The 23,893-nt window shown below is 37.7% G+C and overlaps 1 protein-coding gene across 1 annotated transcript in view; it reads left to right on the top strand.

The window, feature by feature from the left end:
• The window catches only part of BANK1 (B cell scaffold protein with ankyrin repeats 1), a 137,736-nt gene that overhangs the window by 6,969 nt on the left and 106,874 nt on the right, over nt 1–23,893 (top strand). The window contains exons 2-3 of the mRNA XM_088056989.1: nt 12,036–12,434; nt 19,989–20,054. Coding sequence (XP_087913115.1) covers nt 12,036–12,434; nt 19,989–20,054 — 465 coding nt within the window. The remainder of the gene's footprint in view (nt 1–12,035; nt 12,435–19,988; nt 20,055–23,893) is intronic.

Raw genomic sequence — 23,893 nt, 5'->3', positions numbered from 1 at the left:
TCTTTATGAGTGTGTAAATGATTCTAGCTCCATCCAAAAAGTAAACTCTAGCAGCTTAATTTTACTTTAAGTATCTAAAGGTAATTTGCATTTCAAATTCATGTGAGTCTTTTAAACAGTGTTTTTTAAAGGTAGGCAGATATTATGAGAAAACTTTATAAAGATTTAATAAAATAATAGAAGCGGTCTTACTTGGAAAGGATGTTCCGTAGTATCTGGAAAATCTAATAAAAATGCACAAAACTCAATATACCTTTTTTCCTCCACCCCCCTGGGATGTCTATTTGTAGATATTTCACTGAGTCTCTGGTTACTGTAGACTCCTACCTGTAAACATGGAAAGCTAATTCCCCAGCCTAGTGTGTCTCAGAATAACTCTATTTAATCAATGAAGTCTTGTTGCTGTGCACTAGCAAAGGAAATTTTCCCAGTGTTTTTAATCAAAACTTTAAGGTTCTTATACATGCATTCTGGTTTTGTAACACAGTAATCTTATCATTAAAACTTGAAAATTTGTTTCTTTCCCTTATCAATTCTTTTCCCTTTTCAAGATTAGCTATTTTAGAGGAGGCCAAATCTAACTTGGCCTTGAATGAAATAGTCTGTAATGATTGAATTGGGAAAAATGTATTTTCAGTGGAAGTTTAGGCCAGATCCTACATTTAGCAGTTTGGAAACAGAATAATTTTCTGCTTAAAGCGTACATTCAGGACAGTTTCATTTTAATTTTCTCCTAGTGTTCTTGCCAAGCTATTGTCAGTTGTTTTTCTAAGAGAGTTTAAAAACAGCTATGTTTCATTGGCAAACTTACAGCCTGTATTTCAAAACTGATGCTTATAGAATTAATTAAAATGGCAAGACATGTTTCTATATCTTAGCTTGCATATATATAATGTATACCATAGTTTTTGTACTCCCACATTATATTAAGTCCATGCTCATTTAGAATGGCATGTATAATAATGAATATAATTCATTTTGAACACAACCATGCCTTAAATAACATAGTTAAAAGGCAGAACTATCCTTTCAAACTGTGACAACTCATTCATTGGATGTAACACTTTGAGACTTTTATGAAAAGCTAGTCCTTTTTATCAGAAATCAAGTGTTGAACATTAACTTAAAATATTATAAAAGTCAATTACACTATTTTATTTCTCTCACAATTATGCCACAGATGAGCATTGCAACATTTGAATTGCCAAATATACATGCTCTCCCCTAAACAAGGTTTTGCTTAATAAGTGAAAAAGTTTTCACTCTTTTGTAACAAAAAAAAATTCCAGTATTGAATAAATGGTAGTTCAGCATCTAAGTCTTTATTAAAGTAGTAGAAGTCTTCAGAGGAGTGTTTCCAAACTTAAGTTCCTCTACTTTCATAGGTTTTTATTTCTTACTGAAAGATCAGAATCAAAAGTCTCTCAAGAGGTATAAGGACTGTCAATTTTTGAGATTGACTCTTGAACATGTTTTGTTTGTGGTTATTTCTCTTCTTGGTATATTGCTAAAATATGGATCACTAAATTTTGATATCATAATAAGCATTTAATTTAAGAAATGTTTCACTTTGTTGTGGTCCTAGTTAGCCAGGCCAGGTACTTGTAAGTGCATTAAACACTACAGGAGCATATGGCACTGCAATCTGTACCAGCTATAGATTCAGTAAAAGTGGCTATGTTCGAAAGTGTCTCTTGAGGCACCTGCTTTGGCACAAGTGTGCTCGAGAGAGTGGGAGCTCAGCTTCATGCTCATGTTAGTGTACTCTAGCACTGAGTGGATGTGGTCAGGGAGCACTCTAAGGACTCAGTTTCCTAATGCTGCAAGGTTATTTCCGTGTTGGTAAGTAGTGTTCTTTACTAAACAGGATGTGCAGAGTGCAGCAGTAGCGCCTGAGACACATGCAGGATATGCTAAAGAGACTTTATTTTAGACTTGCTTCAGTCTGGTCCTATGGCTTTCACAGGCAGTGCACATGAGGTATGATTCTAAAGATTTGAGGTGTTTGTGCAGTTATAACATTAATCTGCAGTAAATGGAAAATGGGGCATGGGCAGAATAAACTCCAGAAGAGGAAAATTAAAACTGCACATTGTGTTCCGTACCTTTACCAAATGTGCGAGTAGTTATTGTTTAGCAGCTGGCACTCAGCAGCATGTTAAACTATGGGATCCTGAGGAGTCTTACATTAGACACTGATAAAATACAAGTACAATGATGATGGTAATAGACCTATGACAGCATCAGCCTGGCGTTCTATTTTAAGATTTTTCTTTTTCTGAATGTTCAAGAGGAAAGTAAAAATTTAGTTATACAGATCTGGTCAAACAACAAGGGACTTGATGTAAAAATCAGGATGCCTCATAATACTTCGGTCCTGGCCTGTCTACCTCAAGCTTCTGAATTTTACTGTGTTTGAACTACACAGGTGCTCTGATTGTAGTGACATAAGGTTTAATTTGGTCTCAAAAACGGTTCAGGTGAGATTTGTTTTCATTTTCTTTTCTGTACCTTTCTAGCTAGAAATGAATGATAGTGTGCTTGAAAAGGTGAAAGGACTGGTGAGATACTTTTCTTCCAGTGTACATAATTGTGTAGACATACTTTTCCTGTTTCTATCCCACAGTGAGGCTATACTGCAGCAAGAGCAATGTATGGCAGGTATGTATTTATCACATGGTAAATCTGTTTACAAGAACCTCAACATATAGAATTGGTTTATTTCCAGGAGGCATCCTTGTGGTCTAAAGCAGTAGCAGGTAAACAAAATCTTTCTGCAAGGTCTCCCCACTAGAGGAGGACCCAAAATTGTCACCCAGCTAACTCAAATTTGTTCTTATTTTAGGACCAGTAATAATTTGTGAATTTATTTTGCAAGGAGGGATGATAATTACATGTGTTAAACTTATACTGAGGAGATATTCTTATTGGAAAAATGTCATTTGAATTTCATGCAAGCTGTAGCAGTATTTGGGCATCACAGTCGATTTTGCAGGGCTGTGGTTGAATTTGTGAAGGCAGGTTGGAATTCATTTAACTAAGCTGTTTTCATTATCTGATGGACAGAAATAAAAATAGGTTCTTAAATATCTAGTCTGTAGAATCTTTGTCTTAAGGCAGTTGGGAGGAAGCAGAGCTGGGTTTAATATAGAGAAGTCAGCCTTCCACTGAAGTTGTTCCTGAGTGTTTTATTTAGTTTGGTTTCTAATTCACTGTTAGCTCTGTCATTGCTTATTTTATGAAGCTGCACATTTATGTAATGATTTTCTACTTCATTTACTTCCTTCTGTGTCCAGCATTAGCATGAATGCTGTTAAAAAGGTCAAAACAAAAATATAAAGTGGTTGTCCAACACTGATCAGAGATTTGGGTTGTTCTGTTGTTATTGTTTGGGTGTTTTTAGTGACTGTCATGTTTGTCAGAAAGGGAGGAGAGAAATGAGCTGAAACTGGAGGACAATTTCTTCTATAGCCTCATAACTTGAACATGCTATACATCAAACAAAAACAGCTTCTCAAATTTACTTAAATTTCTGGATGAATGCTCAAGTAAATGAGATGCGTTAAAAAATGGATTTAAAGTCAGACTGCAAAAGCAGGAGAAGATCAAACCATCTAATTTGTGGCATCTCAGAAGCCCTCCTTCAGTACTCTGCTGACTTGTGGCAAAGAAGTAGGTTTAGAAACCCAAGAAGTACGGATGATACACTGGAACAGCTTGCCAGAGAAGCTGTTGATGCCCCATAAAACATTCATAAACATTCAGAGCCGTGTTGGATGGGCCTCTGAACAACATGGTCTAGTGGAAGGTGTCTCTGCCCATGGCAGGGACTAGAAATTAGATGGTCTTAAAGGGTCCCTCCCAACCCAAACCATTCTATGACTGCTCTGAGAGAGTTCAGCCAGATTTCTACAGATTTCTAGTGTCAGTAGTAATCTGTAATTAAGGAATTGTTGGGATGTCATCTATGGTTAATTCAATAATCTGTAATTAAGGAATTGCTGGGATGTCATCTATGGTTAATTCAGTGTATTTGATCACACTACAAATGCAGGGAACACAGAAATCTTTGAGCATAAATTGCAATAAGTGGTGCTATTTATTGATAAACATTGCCTGATGATCAGTGTCTATCAATTCCCTGGCACACAAATTAGACTATGTAATGTGTAAGACACTTCTTGTTTTGTAAATCAGTTGCTACAGTGTGACCTTACCAGACCATAGCTGTTGGAATCACAGCAAGTTATCCAAAATGTTATTTCTTGCAAGATCAGTGGTTTTTGTTTTGTTGGCTAAATGCTATTTTCTGAGATATCTTCTCTTGTGATAGAGGTAAATGTATTGAATTTCATGGGAATGTTTCCCCTAAATAATATCTGGAGAACATGCATTCCATTATTTGTTTCTTATTTTGAAGAAATTACAGTTAAGAATTTGTGAGAAATTGAAGTAACAATGGAATCAAAGGGGACAGAGGAAATAAGCAAGAGAGGGCAAAATAACTTTGAATTTAAGTGAGTAGGATTTAAATGTGATCATAAATCCAAAATTGCCTGCACTAAGTCAGGATGGGAACATCTAAAGAGATCCTGATAAGGGAAACACTGGCAATTAAAAAAAAAATCAAATGAAGAAGAGAATGCTTTGGTCTCCCCTAACAGTACATTTCGAAATTTATTTATTTTTTTATATTTCATGGTTGTAAAACCATAGTTATAATGCTAGTGTAAGGGAAATCTTCAGGTGGCTGTTGTTTCTGGTAGCAATAGCATCTGTTAATGCAAACTTGATACAGATTTTAGTTTTACAGACTTTAAAGACTTGTTCAGGTTTTCATGTGACCTTAAAGACTTGTTCCACAGCAGTCATAAAAAAGTAGTGTATTACTCCAGCTCTTCATGCTGTCATTATAGTATATTTTTCTCTTCATGATTTGTTCATGTCTAAATAATTTCTGAATTACCTGGGTGTTTTGCACTAAAATCTACTGAAGGTGTGATTTGCTCTCAAGGAAGTGGCTATAATGACAGAAAATTTTGCGTCACTGCAATTGTGATAAAGGACAAGGTCTACTTTAAGAGAGAAATGAGTTTTGACCTCTATACCCCATGTTTGTGTTTAGCCTTGTTCATTAAAAATGAAAGCATCTGTCCATCAGTAGGTATTCAGCTGTAAGGATTCATGGAACAGACCAGAGACAGAGGCCTAAACCAGGAAATGAGGACATATTTCTTAATGAGAAACAGCTTTTTGGGAATAATGTTAGCTTTGTCATGTTTGATAGTCAGGTATCTTTCTGGTCTACCTGTGCCAGGTCAATGCTGTGGAAATACACCCCAGGAATTTATTTGGTTCCATGTTCCCATTGTTACTGTAGGGGAAGATCAATGGAATTTCTTTACAGGGAAAACCAACTAGATCAAGTGTAAACTGATGCCATTTGTACAAAACTTGTTCCTCTCTGTAGAACCTAATTTTGCCCATTCCAGATCTCACTAAGCTTAGTAAGAAGGAAGAAGACGTGAGGCTTTATTTTACACAGATAGAGCAAGTATTTGTTTTCACATAAAATTTAGCAATTACCAACAGAAGGTACATAAATTATGAAAATGTTCTTATTACATGCTAGTTAAATAGGCATTTGAGAGTAGAAGTGCCATTGCTGGTTGATACAGTGAGGGCAGGGATGCCCTGTGTTTTAGGATAACTGTTTTAATTGAAACAGGTGTACCACAGCCCTGGAGCAATTTCGCTACTTTGTGATTTCTAAAGTTTGCAAGTGGCTTTTATACTTTTCACTTCCCTTACTGGAACACCTCAGAGAAGCAACATGAACTGCCTTGAAAACATTTTCCATTATCTGCAAGTAGTTCTAAAGTGCTTTCTGCTGTCCTTCCCATGTTGAATGCATTTTGGCTTGCTTAGGGGATTTGCCTTGCAGAATTCCAGCAACCAAGAGCTGGAGCTGCATTTTGAGACAAATTTACTGGATGTGTGTGAGGTGTGCTGACTGGGAAAATCAATTCCTTCTGGATGGGTGAGGGGCAGTTTGCTATGGTAAGACCATTTCTTAGTGCTGAATTAAATGTTCTCACTCTGTTTCCAAATGTTAGATTTCAGGGGTTGTTGAAGTGTTAGTGAAACTTTTTCCAGTTTTTATCATATCACTCTTAGTGATCAGGGCAAGCAGTGAGAAGAGATGAATGGCTGAATCTTTGTCAAAAGATTGCCAAGGGGCCAAGAGACTAAAAATCTTTAGATTCTAGTCTCATTTGAACTAGTATATATGCTTGTCATTATTTTCCTACATACAGCCCTGATGGAAATGAATCTTTTTGAAATTAGAAGAAAAGTTTTGAAAATCTCTGAGCAAAAAGGGGATTCTGAGTTATTTTATGCTTCCATTTCCCATGTCTTTTTTTTTCATTGTGTTATGACTCTTAATTATATCCATAGTTTCATCCTATAGGGTGAAGTAGGGGGAGTGCAGTCAACTTGTAAAGTCTTAAATAGCTCTATCCTGGCACTGCTTGCCTGGAAAAAAAAAATACTGCTTCTTTTTGTGTAAGGTTTTACCATGAAAAGGTATGGTAATCCTGGAGAGTGTAATCTGCTATTCACAGAAGAATTAAAGATGCAATGGATGTTATTCCATATCACTTATGTTGCCCAAATTTTTCATCAATATATTATGAGAAAGTAAGCAAGAACTTCTGTGCCTTTCCACTTCTCTTTTGAGATATTTAACTATTGTTCTTATTTTAACAAATTTTTTGCTGATAGACAGTAGTTCATTGCATACTGTCAGAGTTCATACATTTCTTTCCCAAATGTCTTTCCTTTTAAGATTTGATATTTTTAAAAAAGCAACCAACCCTCCATTCCCCAAGTGTGGATGTCTGTGAAGAAATAAAAGGGACACATTTTGTGTTTTGTCTAGCAGTTGATCCTGTCCTTTCTCAACACAGTGGTGGAGAGTAGTTTGAGAGGGTGTTTTCTTCACACAGGTATTGAAGGCTGATGGGATTGAGGATTGTAAACAGACTTGCATTACATTTTTATTAGGGCTGACTGTGGCAGGCTTGGTATGTGGTTATACGAGTTCCTGGGTGGCTGAGTGAACAGCAGGGAATTCCATTGTTAGGCTCCAGTACCCTAACTGGAAAAGGCTCTGGACAACCCTGAGAAATATGGTGATCCATGTTTCCATTAAAATTTAGGTAAAAGTTGATGTTCAAGCCTGACTTTTTTTTCACCAAAACATCTTAAGGTAGTGGGACTGTAGACCCAATTTTTAAACCCTATCCTAATTGTAATCAGCCTTATTTAAGTCAAATGCAGTATGTTAGTGCTGAATTTTTGGAAACAACTGTGGTAAAATGCAGGCCAAAGATGTCTAGAAGTAAAGCATTTCACCTACAAACCTTTACAAACTCTTACAAACCTAAAAGGCCTTAAAAAAGATAGAGGATGAGCTGACACCTGTGCAGTGTTTTTCTCAAAGATGAGTGTTACCATGTGCTTCTTAATCTTTTCTAAGCACTCAGAAATTATCTTTCACAAGATTGCAAGGTTCTTAAACTGAGAATCAGTTAAAGAGCAGCTACTAGAACCCAATTTTCAATTTGTTTTCTTTGCCATCCTGGTGTGTTTGGTGCATTGCAGAGTTCTTGAGGTTTACTCTAACTCTCTGATACACTTGCTTTTTTTTTTCCCCTCTTCCCCTACTATGTCTTATAATTCCTGCCATAAAAGACATGTTCTTTTGCCTTATATACACATGTTCTTGATTCCTTGGTCACAGTAGTCTCATAGGATCTAGCAGATTTTTTCAAAGAGCCCTTCAGTTGACATGAGGTGTGCTTTCTTGGGCTGAGATATCCTTTCTTGGTCAACCATACACCAGTAGCTAGAGAAGAGTTTTGCTTGTCAGAAGAGCCCCTTTCAGGTTATGGATGACTGCATAAATTCTCTTACTGTTTCTCGTTGCTGAACTAATAATACATTTTATTTCTACCTTTGAGTCAGTTTCCAAGTAGGAGCAGATGAAGCACAGCTTAATTTTGTCAGGATATGATAGTTTCTATTACATTAACTTTCAAGGGAACAAAATTAATCTCAACTTACATTATATTTCAAGTGCTGTTAATTCAAAGAATTATTCACTAGGAGATGAAAATAATGAAGGGGTAAAAACTCTGGCTGAAAAGTTGAGCGTTGTTGCTGTATATTCAGTACTGGGTAGTGCTGCATTAGAGCAAGACTTGATCTTTTTAATGTTTCAGGTTAAAATAATACTTTTCTGAAGGCAGAGTTTTGTTGGGCTTTAATTTTCAAGTAAGCTGCCTGCATATGCATCTTAGTAGAATTTCTGAAGGCAAAAACACTGTATGACAGGAAAAAGCTACTAGTATATAGAGTAGATTTTTGATAGGGGACATTGTAGCTATTTGTAGGGTAAACTTTGACTCCAAATTTCAATTCAAATTTCAAGGCAAGCATTTCAAAATAGTGATATTTCACCTTTTAATACAATTTGGGGAACGTAAAATGTGAGCCTTACATTCCTGCTTATAACTGAAGTTATCTCTTGGTATAGAAGGCAGATCAATGTCAGGAAAAAAAAAATGCAAGCTTATAAATCATAACATACCCACATTTCGTTCCCCATAGGTAACTTGATAGCACTTGCTGCTTCCTTCAATAAACATTGCACCAAACTGCAGTATGAAAACCCTTGCTCAACAGCATGACTCTTCCCTCTGTACATAGAAAAGACAAATTAAATAGGGGAACTATATTGCATTAGAGCTTTATGAGACGGTGTTGCAGAGCCTTTATTCCATCAAGTGTGGTGTTAGATATATTTCACTCCCCTTTCTTATACAAATAAAGCTTTCTTTCTCATATATAAAAATCAATAGAGTTAAGAAGAAATGCAGTTGAGCCTTCAATAAACATCATAAAACCCCTTTCTCATTCCTGCTTAGCTAAGATCAAAGCTTCAGATTGGTGCAGATATTCCGTATGGAAGTGGAATTACTTTATGTCTTCTTTTATCCTTTCAATGCATGTTTCTCACTTTTATCTTTAGTGTTTCTTGAGTGCTCAGGCCTCGGACTTTCCATTTGAGCAGGGGTGAATGAATGTGAAATTCTTTTTTTATGAGCCCATGTGCATACCCAAGGTTATTTTTCTCTTCCCATGCACTGTATAAGGAACCCTTACCCTGTGTGCAGTTCTGGTTTTCTCAGAAAGTATTTTGAAAAGGCAGGAGGGTTCACAAAAGTGCAGAAAAAAAATTAGGAGGAGTTCCATAATGTCTTCATTGTAGCAGGAGGATTATTAATCCCAGTTTACAAACTGTAATGAAGGCAAGGCAAAGAGTTACTTCATGGGAATCTTTTTAGATTCCCATCTTTAAGACCTTAGGGGACAGATTTCTGAGAGCAGAAGAATAGATGCTCCTTTAGGATTGCAGAAAAATATAAAATAATATTACAGCTAGAAGTTAGAACTAAGTAAATTCCAACAAAGTGTAAAGAATTAATTCTAAAATTTTCCTTATGGTGTAAGTATTGTCTTTATATCCATATTTTTAAAGAACCACTACAGTACTTTTAGTTAATAGGTGTCGCACTGTATTAGGAACTGTGATGACACAGACTCTCCAGCCTTAGTTGCAAAAGAGAGCAAGTTTTATTCTTCCAGATCTTCTTTTAAAGACAAATCTGAGAAGGTCCAAAAAGGTAAAACTCTCATTGGCCATGAAACCAACACATCACCATCATCGGACTGTTAGGAACAACACCCTTGACCGTTTCTTACAGGTAAACAGCAAGGGGACAAACAACACCCGCAAAGGTTGTTTTCCTTCTCTACGGACTGTTTGGATTCCTCCTTATGATTTCTCAGACCAGAGTGAGAGAGCTGTGTATTTGACTTTCCCACAGGCTTGAGCTAGTGCCTGAAGCCTAAAAATTTCTTATTTGACCACTGTCAGTCCCCACAAGTAAGGACTGAAAATAGAAGGTACATGCTTGTTCCATTTTCTGTGATATGAAACTGTGTGGTCAGACTGAAAGAGATTCTGGCTTTACAGCACTGTTAATACAGTTTCTTCTTTTGAAACTGTGCAGCAATTAATAGCTTTTCTTTCTACTTTGTGCATGTCTGTCTGAATGTTATGGAAGATCAGATGAGATTCTGAAAATGACATTTCAGCAATTGGATTTTTTTTATCCCAGCATCATAAACCAAACAATTTTGCTCTGAGTTAAATGAGAAATACACTGCTATTTCTTTTACTATTAACCTTCAGAATTTCATCAGAAACGGGTATTTTTCAGATTATTTTTACCATGGGAAGTACAGTAATCACTTCTCCAAATACATTTTGACAAATAATTCCCTGCTCTAATGTACTGGTAAGAGTTAGTTAACTTGAAATATTGTCACCTGCTACCATGTTGAGCATGACCTTTTATGTTTTCCTGTGACAGAAAACTTTGTGAGAGGGTGAGCATTCACAAATCTTGAAAAGATGGCACCTGTCCTCCAAGCAGTTTGTGAACATATAGTGAACTCAAGTTCACTAAACGATAGTGTCCCTATTCTACAATCAATCAGCTTTTTCTGGGTAAACTTTGTTTCAAGTATCTCCAGAGTAAAGAATGGATGAACAAAGTGTAGAAAGAATTTCTTCTAAAAGGAAGGGAAGACAAATATTTTAAGCATTAATCCTGGACTAGAGATATAGGTTCCATTTCTTCTTTTATATGTGGACTTATGTGGGATCCTTGACAAGTTTTTTATTCTCCTTAGCTACAACTGTACAGTGCATCCCACTGCCTACATCCTTTGTGTGCCCCGAAAACATTCTAACTCTGTGTACGCCCCCTGTTTCCATGTCTCCTGATCCTCACAGTGCAGCTTAGTCACTCTAAGGAGCTGTGGTGAGCTACAGGCAAGTGTCAGTCAGGGTGCCTGACCCTGACCAGCAGGCAGACACCGTGAACTACAGGTAGAGGTGAAGTGCAGAAGCTGTGGCTGTTCCTCAGCCTCATATTGTTGTTCCACAGGGCTGTGATTGTGAACCACTCTGGGACTATTAAGCTACCCTGGTTTGATGTATGTTGTTACTGAGTTGCTCATCAAATCACAGTTTTTAATGGTTTCACACAACCACAAAATGACTGAGGTTAGATGGGATATCTGGGAGCTCTCTTGTACATCTAGAGTCAGGACCATATCCAACACCTTTTGAGTAGCTCCAAGGAGACAGATTCCACACCCTCTCCAGGCAACCTGTTCCAGTGCTCACACTAAAAAAAAATGCATTTCCCAATGCACAAGGCAGCCTCTTGTGTTTAAGCTTGTGCCTGTTGCCTCTGTCTCGAACTGTCACCTTAGTAACGCTGTGGAAGAGTATTAGTTTTCTTGCTAGCATCATGTTTTACATCTGAAAGGGAAAGAGAACTAAAAAAATAGAGTTCTATGTTTATTTTTGTCAGGTCTCAAGCAATTTTCTTAGAATAAGGACAGTAAAGAAAGATCATGAATTACTATCCTAACACCATGCTGAAAAAATATCCTAAACATACCAATTAATTTTCTAATCAAGTCTGATCATGTTCATGCATCCAAATATATAGTCTTTACTTCTGTCATTAAAAGCTGTGTTCAGTTTTTAATACTATCACCCATTTGTCAAGACTCTAGGAGTGAGCAGAATTGTGTGAATGCACTCTGCTTCCTACACTGCAGTTTCAATATTTATATATTTTGAAATATTAGTTATTTTAAACATAATATCCTGAGCTATTTTTCCAGTATTTCTGTGGACAATCTTTTTATCTTTGTCTTAGAAATAAGGAGATAGTTGTCATTTCAAGGTGATGAGCTGATTTCTGCTGAAGGTAATTTCTTCAGCACCTCAAATTTTTACTAGGGGTGGGAAACAAACCATCTGTCTTCTGATATTTGTAATGGATTTAAAACACATTTTAATTTTTTTTTTATGTTTTCTTTAGAAAATACAAAGGATATCCTTGTGATATATGAACAAGAAGCAGAAGAGTGGGCTCTGTATTTAAAATCTCTTTTTGGACTCATAGTGAACAAAGAAGGAATCTTACTCTGCGATCTAGAGAATTCATCTTTCAAGCACCAGGAGCTACTCTGTTTACCCTCTTATAAGTGTAAACTCCTGATACTCTCATGTGGACTTCTTAACTGCCTGAATCAAAAGAGAAGTTATTTTCTGGAACAAGTTCTAAAACCTCCGGATAATGTGGTAATTCTGCTTTGTGGAGTGGAGAATTCAGAGATTCTTTATGAGATACTGACCTTAGCTGGTGGCAGCAAAGAGATTTCTACTGATCAGAAACCTGAGGAATATATTTCTGTTGTTAAAGAAATTATTCAACCAGGTAATATACTACTGCTTGTTTGTACTCCTTAGGTCTCTTACCTCTTCTCAGCACTTGCTATTAAGGCAAGATTTTGTCTACCAAGCAGAATATTGTGCTTCTGTCTTTGTTACATGCAAGGTGCCATTTTATTGGAATGGGAGCTTGTGCTTGAGGAAGACATCCTGCAGTTCAGGATTTTTACTCAGAGCTTAACCTAGTGCTGGATGCACATGAGTAACCAAGAATATTCTTTTGAACACTGGGGTAGTGCGACCCCATCTGAATGAGTGACCTAGCTGGATGTCCCTGCTGCCTTGTGCTTAAGCAGGTAAGCTTAAGTATACTATAGGGCTTTAAAACCTGCTCAGAAAATGTATACACACAGTCTGCTAATCTATCTATGAGATCAGCGTTTTCAAAAGAACATTTTAGACTCTTCTCCCCAGCCATCTTTTCTTCAGTACTGAATAACCTTTTTGTCAGTACATATCTCAGACTTGATGATTTGGGCTCATTACAGTTGTCTGTTTTGGTTTCAGAAGGTAATGTTTGCCATTTCTGTCTGTATCCAATATGTAGCTTCAGACTGAAGCTTCTTGGCAGTTTTTTAATGGGATGAAAACAGTGGGTCTATGTTCTCTGTGTGTATGTATATAGGAAGTAACTGTGCTTAGATTCTATCAGTTGATGCATGCACGGGAAATTGTAAACCTTTCTGCAACATTAAAGTTTCCTAGAAGACACAGGAAAGTTGTTTGCTTATGTCAATGCATTCACAAGAATACTTAATTGCCTGTGCCCTTGGGACTTATGTGTAATGCCAGATGTTCAGTAGGGGTTCTTATGATCTCTACTTTGACAGTGACCAATATCAGCAACTTCAGAGATGAAGAGAAAGCTGAATTAATGAACAGCTGTTGAAGGCCTCAGTCTCACTGTGTACATCTTTACTTGGGATGCATAGACTGTGGCCAGGATCAGACAAGTTCGGTGGACTGAGTTAGATCCAGGTCTGGAAGTGGTGATGATGCCTGGTGCTTCAGGGCTAAGCCCTCCTTCACACTTGCAGCTTAGAACTGCTCTGGCCCTTTTTTGTGGTGTGCCCTGGCCATCAGCCAGGCCTGCTTAGATCAGTGCTTGATATGAGACCTCTGATCTGCTCTCTGTTGCACAGTGACAGTGCTCCAACTAAGAGATTTGCTTTCATCTGAGTGCTGATTTAAACTCTGAGGAATGAAGATGTGCATTGTTTGTCACTATTTACCTTTGCTTAAAGATAATGGTGTCTGTATATATAATAGTCTTTTAAGTCTGTTAAGCTTTTAGCCTTTGTGATAACAGGGATTTTGACAGATTGCACATTTGGGAAAGAAGATTTTCGCCTTGTATTTAAAATCATTTGCTAAGAGGTTGTTTAGTATATACAAGGATTATTTTTCCCTTGGAGCACATTTTTTTGCCTTTCATCAGGACCAAACACACATTTCCGATTTATCTTCATATGGATCATTGTTTTCAATCCCTTTTGTTTTCAGTGCTCATCCCTAGACCCTTATATTCTTGACCCTTTTAGAGATAGTGATGAAAACACTTTTGTGTACCGTCTTCGTGGCTTTCACTTCCTTTTTTTTTCCTGCTAAATTGTTCAATACTCTTAACTTATTCTTTCAACCATTGTATCTTCTTGTCTCCTCAGTATTGACAAGAACTGTCACTCTACTAGTCTAAAAACTTAATAATGTGTGTTAATTATGATGGCCCTACCACATGCCTTCCACTCCAGCTAAATTCTGTTAATCCCTTAGGACAATGGGCCATCGAGATCCCAGGATTAATGGATGCCTGGGCTCAGGAGTGGCCTGCAGGCAGTTAGAACAGCTGAAGATGGATGCTTAATCAGGTTGTTATCTCACAGTTTAACATTCTCTTGGAGAATGTTAACAGTGGTATAGCATAGGTGCCTTCCACTACAGATTTCCCCATACTCAGGAAAACTCATAGGCAAGGTAAGTTCTTAGCAGGCTCTTCTCTCCTAGGTGCTATTCTCTTTGCTCTATCCCTACAACCTGCAATGGAAAAAGTGCAAAATAAGTCTTGTTTTATATACCTCCACAATTATTTCACCTATGGTGCTGGTCTCATCTTCTTGGAACAGACAGGGATTTATCTGTTAAAACTTCCTTCTGGCTCTAAAGTAGTATATATGCCAAAAATTCTAGCCAAAACCAAAACTAATTAAAATATTGAGTAAAACTCAATAAAATAGAAGATGCAGGGGGGTTTGTACTCAGCAGAGAACTTGTTTGTCTGCAATGTGGTTCAAACACAAAATCTGAATGGTTTGTCATACCTGTTTGAACATGTTCTAGGAGGAGTAAAGGGAGAACTAAGACATGGAGAGTGACCTTTCTAACATATATTTCCATAATGCTGACAGACTTTATAATATTCATCTTCTGCATGAAGAGGAACACAAGTATTTTTACTGCTGTCAAAAGATTCCTTTTGCGGGATTTGTTTGTAAAGTATGTCACTGTTTGAAAATGCCACATTCAGATTCCAAGTTGGTTTTGAATTTTATAGGTCCTGTACGTATTGCCATGAAAAAGATAACCCCCAGAGAAGGAGGAGAACACTCAGAAGTTTTATTATTCTATGTTAACATCTAAGATGGCCCAGTGAGACTCTAGAATTCTGACTTTTCTTTATCAGCCTTTCCCAACCCTGTTGCAAGTAGAATCAGGAGATATGTTTTGCTTGCATCTGTCTTTCCCTTCTCCTGTTTCTTTCTACTACTTGTTTCTTGGTCTGCTGAACTGTGTACATTTTCTTTATATTAAATTGGCATATTTTCAATGTATTAATTCAGTATCCTGGGGTACTAAACATAACTGGGGTTTTTCTGTTTAATCCTGAAAGGCTTCAAATTCAGGAAAGCATGTGTTTATGTAAAGGATTTGTGGATAGATATTTGCATCTGTAGGTAGTTAGCTTAGATTCTTAAATGTCCTCAATTTCTCCTGTAGTTGCCCTCCGTATTAATGGCACAAAAAGAGAGCAGGTCTTATCTAATACAAATAATTTTCTGTGACACTGTTTCTGAAGTGCACTGACACTTTTATTAGACTTTTGGTGGGAATTCTTGGTACAGCACAGGAGTCATAAGTATCTATTAGTCTGCTTGCAGTTTTATTAGGTTTCATTTTTTAAAGCTCAGCAAAAGCAACTCTTGTCACTTCCACTTGCAGCCATTTCCCCAAGCAGCAATATCCCTTTTTTTCTTACTTCATCCAAAGTATGAAGAGAATTTACTTGTACAAACTTTTATAGTTGAGTACCACTCATCAAATCTACATGTATCCATTCATTACCTGCTATTGTATTAAAAAGTGAGAGAGACATGAAGTAACATAACCCAAGTAGAAAATGTTACCCAGAGTCTTTGACAGCCCAGGAAAGATTTTCAGAACAAATTTGTAACTTTTACCTGAGACAGCAATGTGCCATTAATTTTTGATTGTTTACTAAACTGAAAGGTATTCCATGTATCTGCACTCAATTTTAATGACTAAGAAGAGTAATGTTAAGAAAACTACTTTTGCAACTAGTAGTAGGATATAGATATGGACAAATGAGATACTAGCATAGGGTGTTTTTCTCTAATAAGTAAATGTGGAAAAAGCAGGCTGTGAGTTAAAATAAGGCTTAACTCATGCAGATCTTCATACCAATTGAAATACTGAGGGGGTAATTTCCATTGTGCAGACCACAGGAAAGAGAAAGAAATAATTATATTTTTGCCATAACTTTCATGATATCTATTTCTTCCCTTTTATTGTAATTTGGTATAACATTGAATACTGAAGTAATATTTCACATTTTGACTCCACTGCATTGCTTGTTCTCCTGTAAAATCCTCTTCACACTGACACTAAAATACAAGTAATAAATGCCAATGGATTTCCTTAGTCTGTGAGCAGGACTTGTGTGGATGAGCTAATTTAAGTGGGAACTTTATTGTTGGCTTCAGTGGCCAAGTGATTCACCTAAATTTTGACACTGACTTGGAGTCTATGTGAAAATTAAGCTAGAGTGCTAAAAAAAACAAAGATGAAGAAGAAAGAAAATGACTAGAATTTTTGGTCTTTTTTGTTTGTGAATACTAAATTGTGTGTGTGCGTGTGTGTGTGTGTCTGTGACCGTGACCTAAGTCTTGGTTGTGAAGATTTCTCCCCTGAACATGCAAGACTGAGTAAATAGAGGAAAGTAGGTGGGTGGTTCTGGCCTCAGTCACTGCCAGGAGAGGTTTCAATAAAAGAGACCACATGGTTGTGCCTCTGTTTGCTCCTTCCCCAAAGTATTTACATTCAAACAGTGCATACCACTGTTGGTGTTTTAAGGTAGTGATGTCATCTGCTAATTCCAGAGTACCTCAAATTCCAATTATGTTTTTTTTTTTTTAAAACAAAATAATCTGTGAGACTCTATCATAAGCACAAGAGCAGAAGGGACATTTTGTTAGTTGGTGTGTGCTGCAGTATAGCTCTTATTTCCATTTTGCCCTGCCAATGAGTCTTTGAACTGCCCTGCAGGGACTGCTAAAATTACCAGAGTATTACATCTTCCTGAGATGCTGTGTTTCTCCATTCCACACAGAAGGGATGCCAGTGCAGTGACGGGGGTTGGTAATGACTGCCAACAAAATACTGGTTTGTGTCACTAACTTCTTTCATCTGACATGAGATCCTGGCTATTTCAAAGCAGAAGAGAAACTGAAGTTATTGTCTGGAGGTGGCAACCCCAGTTGAGATGCTGAGACTACCATCCCCTGTCACTTAAACTGTTTGACTTCTCTGCTATTTGTTCTCCTTTTTTTCTGCAAAATTCAGGAAAGACTTTACTTGTTAGGATTTATTTGTGAGTTTTGTTAGGTTCTTAACAGCTCATGTTCTAATATGTGTAGCTAGTCATTGTAACCTGTACCCTTAGATTCTTAAGTGTGTGTCATGTATGTGATGTTTTTTTCCTCTTATTTTTGACAGTAAATGGATGAAAAATTATTGCACCCAGAAAAGTGAGTGCACTGGCATCTTAAAGATTTTTAGCAGTTTTTTAGAATTCTTTTAGCATTTTTAGCAGTATTTATGACACTCATTAAAAGTTTAGTTAATAATAAAAGTCAGATGACTAGAACATAAGCGTTAGTGCAACAGCATGTACTAACTTAATATACTGCAATTTTACTTCTGTTTATTTAGTTCATATTTTTTTATTTTAAAAATAAATTAATGGATTTATCATTTTCAGTCTGCTCTTTCAAGGTTTGAAATGGACATCATCCAAATTTATGTACTGTTTATGGCTCAGTCATCAGTCAGTATTTAATTGCAGTTGTGAGACAGTTTCTAAAGCTGACAAATAATTTAAGACTCCCAGCAAGTATTTTTCCATGCAATGCTGTAAAATGGCTGTGTGGATCTGTAGTCTTATATGTCCTTCATGTAATATATTACTGAGTCTGATTGAGTCTTGCACTGTGGTTACCAGTCACAATTACTGAAAAGTTATCATGGGAAGGCATCTAGAGAAGATCTCTGTAAAGATACCCCTTGTATACTTTTTTGCACACAACTGTTGTTATAGCAAAATTGCTATTTGCAATTTCACCATAACGTTACTTCTGTTAGATTAGTGCCATCTTCTCAGAAATGGAATAAAATAAGTGTTGTTTTGCAGTCCAGACTAAAGAAATTATGCCTGAAAAAATGAAGTATAACACCTTTTGAAGTTCATAGTAAAAAAATAGAATCAGATTTTCTCTTGGTAGCACCCCTGCGTACTTACTTAAAAGGCTGTGAGCCCAAAACTTGGTCCTGAAAATGTTAATACAGTGTCTTACGTGGCACAGGCTGAGGGAGTTGGGCCTTGAGAGGAGATGACTGAGAAGGGACAACACCAGTGTCTATCAATATCTGAAGGGAGTGTGTCAAGGGGATGGAGGCAGGCTCAGTGATGCCAAGAACAGGACAAGAGGCAATGAGCAGAAACTGATGTTCCACCTAAATGTGAGGAAGAACTTCTTCACTACATAGGTAACTGAACACTGGAACAGATTTCCAGAGGGGCTGTGGAGTCTCCCTCACTGGAGCTGTCTGGATGCAATCCTGTGCCATGTGTTTCCGGATGGCCCTGCTTGAGCAGGGAGGTTTGGACCAGATGAGCCCTTCCTGAGTTGTCCCTTCCGACCAGACCCATTCAGTGATTGTGTGTTGCATGCTGTTTAACATCATTTTTGGTGGCATTGAGTGCACTCTTAGCAAATTTGCTGCTGACACCAGACTGTGTGGTGCAGTTGATGCGCTGGAGGGAAAGGATGCCATTTGGAGGGACCTTGACAGGCTTGAGAAGTCAGCCCACACAAACCTCATGAAGGCCAGTAAGGCCAAGTGAAAGGTCCTGCACATATAGGGGCAATCCCAAATACAAACACAGTCTGGGTGGAGAATGTATTGAACTCAGCCCTAAGGACAGAGGTGTTGGGTGATGAGAAGATAAACACATGTTCTTACAGCACAGAAAGACAGGCACATCCTGGGCTGCATCCAGAACAGCGTGGGCAGCAGGGCCAGGGAGAGGATTCTGCCCCTCTGTTCTGCCCTGGTGAGACCCCACCTGCAGTGCTGCATTCAACTCTGCAAGCTCCCAACATATGAAACCCATGTACCTGTTTGAGCAAGTCCAGAGGAGTCCATGAAGATGCTAAGAGTACTGGAGCACCTCTCCTGCAGAGAGGCTGAAAGAGCAAGTTTTGTTCAGCCCAGAGTATAGAAGGTTCCAGGAATAGGACAAGGTGGAATGGCTTTGAACTGGAGGAGGGTAGGTTTAAGTTTGACGTAAAGAAGAAATTCCTTACAATGAGGGTGGTGAGGCACTGGAATGGATTGCTCCAAGAAGCTGTGGATGCCTCATCCCTGAAAGTGTTCAAGGCCAGGTTGGATGGGGTTTGAGCAATCTGGTCTAGTGGAAGGTGTCTCTGCCCGTGGCTAAGGAGTTGGAGCTAGATGTCTTCAGGGTCCTTTCCAACTCAAACCACTCTATGATGCTATGATACTGTCCATAACCAGATCTATTGTATTATCAAACAGAGCACTGAATATTTGTCTTGTGTTCCAAACTGCAATGTCTGCATCCATTTCAGATTATCACTTCACTGCACATGATTCTATTCTCTTTCCTTATTCCCAGCTGCTCTCCCATTGTTTGCTGTATTGACTTTCAGGGAAATTTCTTCCTCAAGTGCACATTTCTCACCAGCTCTGGTAAACTGAAAAAAAAAATCAGTCAAAGGGACATTTACTGAAAAGGGATAAATGCAGTTGAATCTAAAGATCTCTCTAGGCTTGTTCCTCTGTATTAGCCCTTGGATTTGTTCTATGATTTATTTTTTTTCTATCTGCAGAATAATAGCTATAATTAACTTTATCTTACATTCAAAATATATATAGATTTTCATCCAAAAAAAGAAATGGAAATCAGTGTGATGATATTATCTTCTTTCTTCTTTTTTCCCAGATAAACCATGGGATGAAAATCCTGGAGACCCTGTGTCTTACATCTATGAACCAGTTCTTGTAGATGGTGAGTTGAATTCCCCTTGCATTTCACAGAATAAAACCAGTACTTTTCAGAAAATTAGATTTGTTCTCTTACATCTCATTAGACATGAAAGGCAATAAACCGTTCCTACCATAGCATATAATTGTGTAGAGGAACATGCCTTGTTCTCAGACATCCACCCCCACATCAATACCCACACAATCTTGTGAGGAGTGTGAAAAGGGGAGGAGATACAACAGGGTTTTTACTGTGATTTCAGTGTAGAGAAAAAGGAAGACATGAAGACCTTTCCTTTCCTGTTCCCAGCATGAGTTTCACTTGTAAGAAAGAGCTGATTTTAAATTTCATTTACATCAGTCCTACTCACATCACATTTACAGCATCATTCACTGACAGCCAGTGGCTGGGAGAAGATCTGCATCATAGCTTCAGGTCCTGTTGACATTTGCCATTTTGGTTTATCTGTAGCTTTGAAAGTTTATAAAAAGTTCTAGCAGGAATTACAGATTTGCAAAATCTTAACCTGCTTTTAGTGAAGAGCTACATAGCATGTCTCCTGTCCTCAGTTCTTACTTAGAGAACTTTATTTCTGGGTTGACACTGCTGCAAATTGGCTTAATAGCACCAGCATGCTTACCAATGGAAAGGGATGAGTAAGTTCCTCCAGAATTCCTGGCATAGAAGTTCTGTGCTGCTGGACTCTTGAGGTTAGTGGCTCTCTTTCCTATTCAACCCCTATCCATATTCTGATAAGGGTCTCTTTGTAAGCCTCTTGGCATCTTGGATGTAATGGTGTGATCTCAGGCAGAAAGCTGCTGTAAAGCTGCACTAGTTTATCCCTAGAGACCTCTTGTCAAGGTTTCTATGGATGTCTCTTTTGGTCCCATGTTGAATGTGCCATGGGTCAGTGCACTGAAGAAGTGTGTTGGTATAAAGAAGGCTTTCTGTCTCATCATCCAGGTGCCAAATAAGTTGACACCACCATTTCTCTCATTCATCACTGCTACTTCCAGAACTTGAGACAGTAAATTAGGAATGGTTAGAAAAAACAGATCCCAATAAAAGAAAAGACTGAGGAGAAGGTCCTCCAAGCTTCTTTTGTTTTCTTATGGCTGCTTGAAGAGCAGCTTTAAGTCCAAATTTACTGCCAACTAAATGGTTGATATTGAAATAAAGTGATTAGGGGATTTTGCAGCAAAGACTTGCATTAAAAGCAGAAGTTTCCCTTGAAATCTTTGCAGCAGTTTCCTGAACAGACCTTCTCAGTCAGCTTTTGGCAGTCATCCTGAAAGCACTGATTGTCTGTGGCCTTTGCTGGTTAATGATGTCTAGTTATTGCTAAGAGGACCAAAGAGATCATCCATTGTTGTGATGAATGAAAGAGCCAGTTAGAAATGAGGCATTGTCAGTAATGGTATCCTGTATTTGAGGTTATGGCTGATGCCCAAACAAGTGTAAGGAAATGCATGGTCAACATTCCTTCTGTACTGATGCAACAGGGAACAGTTACCTGATACCACTGCAGAGCTTTGGAGGGGAAAGTAGCCCAAGAAGTGGAACGATAGGAATTTCCTAGATTCAGTGCCTCAGTCTTTACAAAGCCAAGAAATATAGGATGGTAGCTGCGAAATAGCCAGTATTTATGCCCTCCAGAATGTAGGGGAATCTTCAGGTAAACAGACAGGGTCTGACTTTGGAAGAATTGTGAAAAAGTGTTTCCCGGGACTGTCTCTTCTCTCTGCTTCTTTCCAATAAGAAGCAAGTGTATGCAGTGCTAAATTGTCTGAAAGACACAGAACAGAAGTTTCGGGAGAAATTATAAACCAAGAAAGAGTTTTTGTCAGAGCCCTGTAAATTCCCAAAAGAATGGCACTTTAGCTGAGGTCTAAAGTGGATAGTGGCTTGCTGAAAGCTCAAGTTTGTTTTGTATATACAAGCATTGTACAAAAGAAAGGATAAACTGAAAGAAGATGGAATTTTAGCTTGGAATTTAACTGGAATGAAAGTTGAACTGAAGTATATATCTAAATAAGAAATCTAAAGCAAAAAGGGTGCAAAGAACAGTGAATGGATGACAGGATATATTAAAAATAAGATCACTAAAAAAATACCCCTATATTCATTAAAGCAAAAAATAGACAGGGAATGAGCAAGTGCTAACAATCAATAACAAGTGATTGACTAAAGTGAATTGTGCAAGACCTTGAGGGAAAAGGTCAGGCAGTACATTGGAAAATGGAAAAACAATATGATCACTGAAATCCTTTGGGGAAATATGAGTTACAAGCAGATGTGAAAACAATTGATTTGCTGCTGAGTGAGGGAAAAGATCTAGTTGTGGAATGCTAATGACCATAATATGAATATATGAGGACTCGGTGCTATAGGTGATAACATAATAAATCAATTCTTCAGATGCTCACAAATGTTGTTATGTGTTTTCTTTATTTTTGGTTTCTGTGTAAGAAGAAAAGACTTGTTATAATTACTACAGAGCCGCAATTTGAGAATATCCCTTGTGGTTCCTCAGAAGAATTTCTCTTTCCCCAAAGAATCATTATTTCTAATTTGTACTAAGGTAGAAAAATGAAGCAATTGTACTAGAATCTGGGTATACAGCCTTGTCACTACAATAAAATATGAATGCATTATTGTGGAACTGCAAAATACAGCTTAACTCAGATTTAGGTACCCATTAGGTGATACTCAGTTTCTGAAATGGCTCCTCCCCTTCTGTGAAACAGCTTTGTCTTTTTTAACATTTGCCACTAAAGCTTGAATCCTAGCATTAATTAACTGAAGTAATTAGGGGTGAGAAAGTGCAGCACAAAAGATGATTTTAAAGGGTAATAGTTGTCTATTAAGTTTAACAGCAGACATATTTTGGTCCTGCTCAGAGGTCTCATCAAGGTAAGATGTATTTGCATACATGTATATTTGTATCCTTTACCAAGCTAAACTGAAGAAAGGCCAGCATTTTTTAACAAAATAAATGTCATCCCCTCTGTAGATAAAGAGCTCTAAAAGTACCTATGCTATGCTATTCTTTTCCTATAATGCTATCTAAAGTCTCGCTTTAAGAAGATGTGTCTATTCTGTTGGATTAAAGGACATTGTCTTAAAAGATGAAGACCTCAGATTACCATCTGATTTATATCTCTAACAAAAGGGTTAATCAGGAGTTAGAAAACAAACATGGTTTTCAGATGTGTCTAAAAATATCACTCATGGTTGTGTTCCCAAGAAAGCAGTGTACCTTTTAGCCCACTTTAAGGGTCAATAGATTTTAGATATTTCAAACTAAAGGTGGGAGTAAATTGCCAAGCAGCCTGTCCCCAGTGAGTCAGTCCTGCTGACAACTCACTTTTTTCCCCCTTCTTTAATACCAAACATGTCTGGCGTGAGTCTTTCTGCTGACAGCAGCTGTGGCAGCATGGCACAGGAGACATGTGGTCTCTTAGACAAATCCCATGTAATTTAGAGCTGTACAGATCAAGAACAGCATCATAAATTTAATTCAGACATTGATAAGAGCTCTGTGCAGTTACTGAAGCTCTGCTGTCATCCTGAGACTAAGACACCCTCTTTGGTAAATGACCTGCTGTAGTCCAAGCTAGTTTCTGTTATCAGATTGATTTATGGGATGCTCTAACATGGAGTATATTGTCTTGTGTCAGTACACATTTTGATATTATTAATGATATGTCTGAGCAGAGTGAAGGCTGAGGATGCCTGCTACCAGTGTCTTTCCCCCCAGCCTCTCCCAATGCAGTTAAAGTCCTTTAGTTATGTTAAACTTCATGACCTTCCATCCATGTCCTTTTTTCATGGCTCTAAAGAATAGTCTTCATAAACAGAAT

Source organism: Pseudopodoces humilis, chromosome 6, assembly GCF_049639895.1.
Source record: "Pseudopodoces humilis isolate 2021_Gansu_Grassland_sample_001 chromosome 6, ASM4963989v1, whole genome shotgun sequence".
Taxonomy (NCBI): Eukaryota; Metazoa; Chordata; class Aves; order Passeriformes; family Paridae; genus Pseudopodoces; species Pseudopodoces humilis.
Note: the sequence above shows the minus strand (reverse complement) of the source record. Positions and strands in the feature narration are given on the sequence as shown.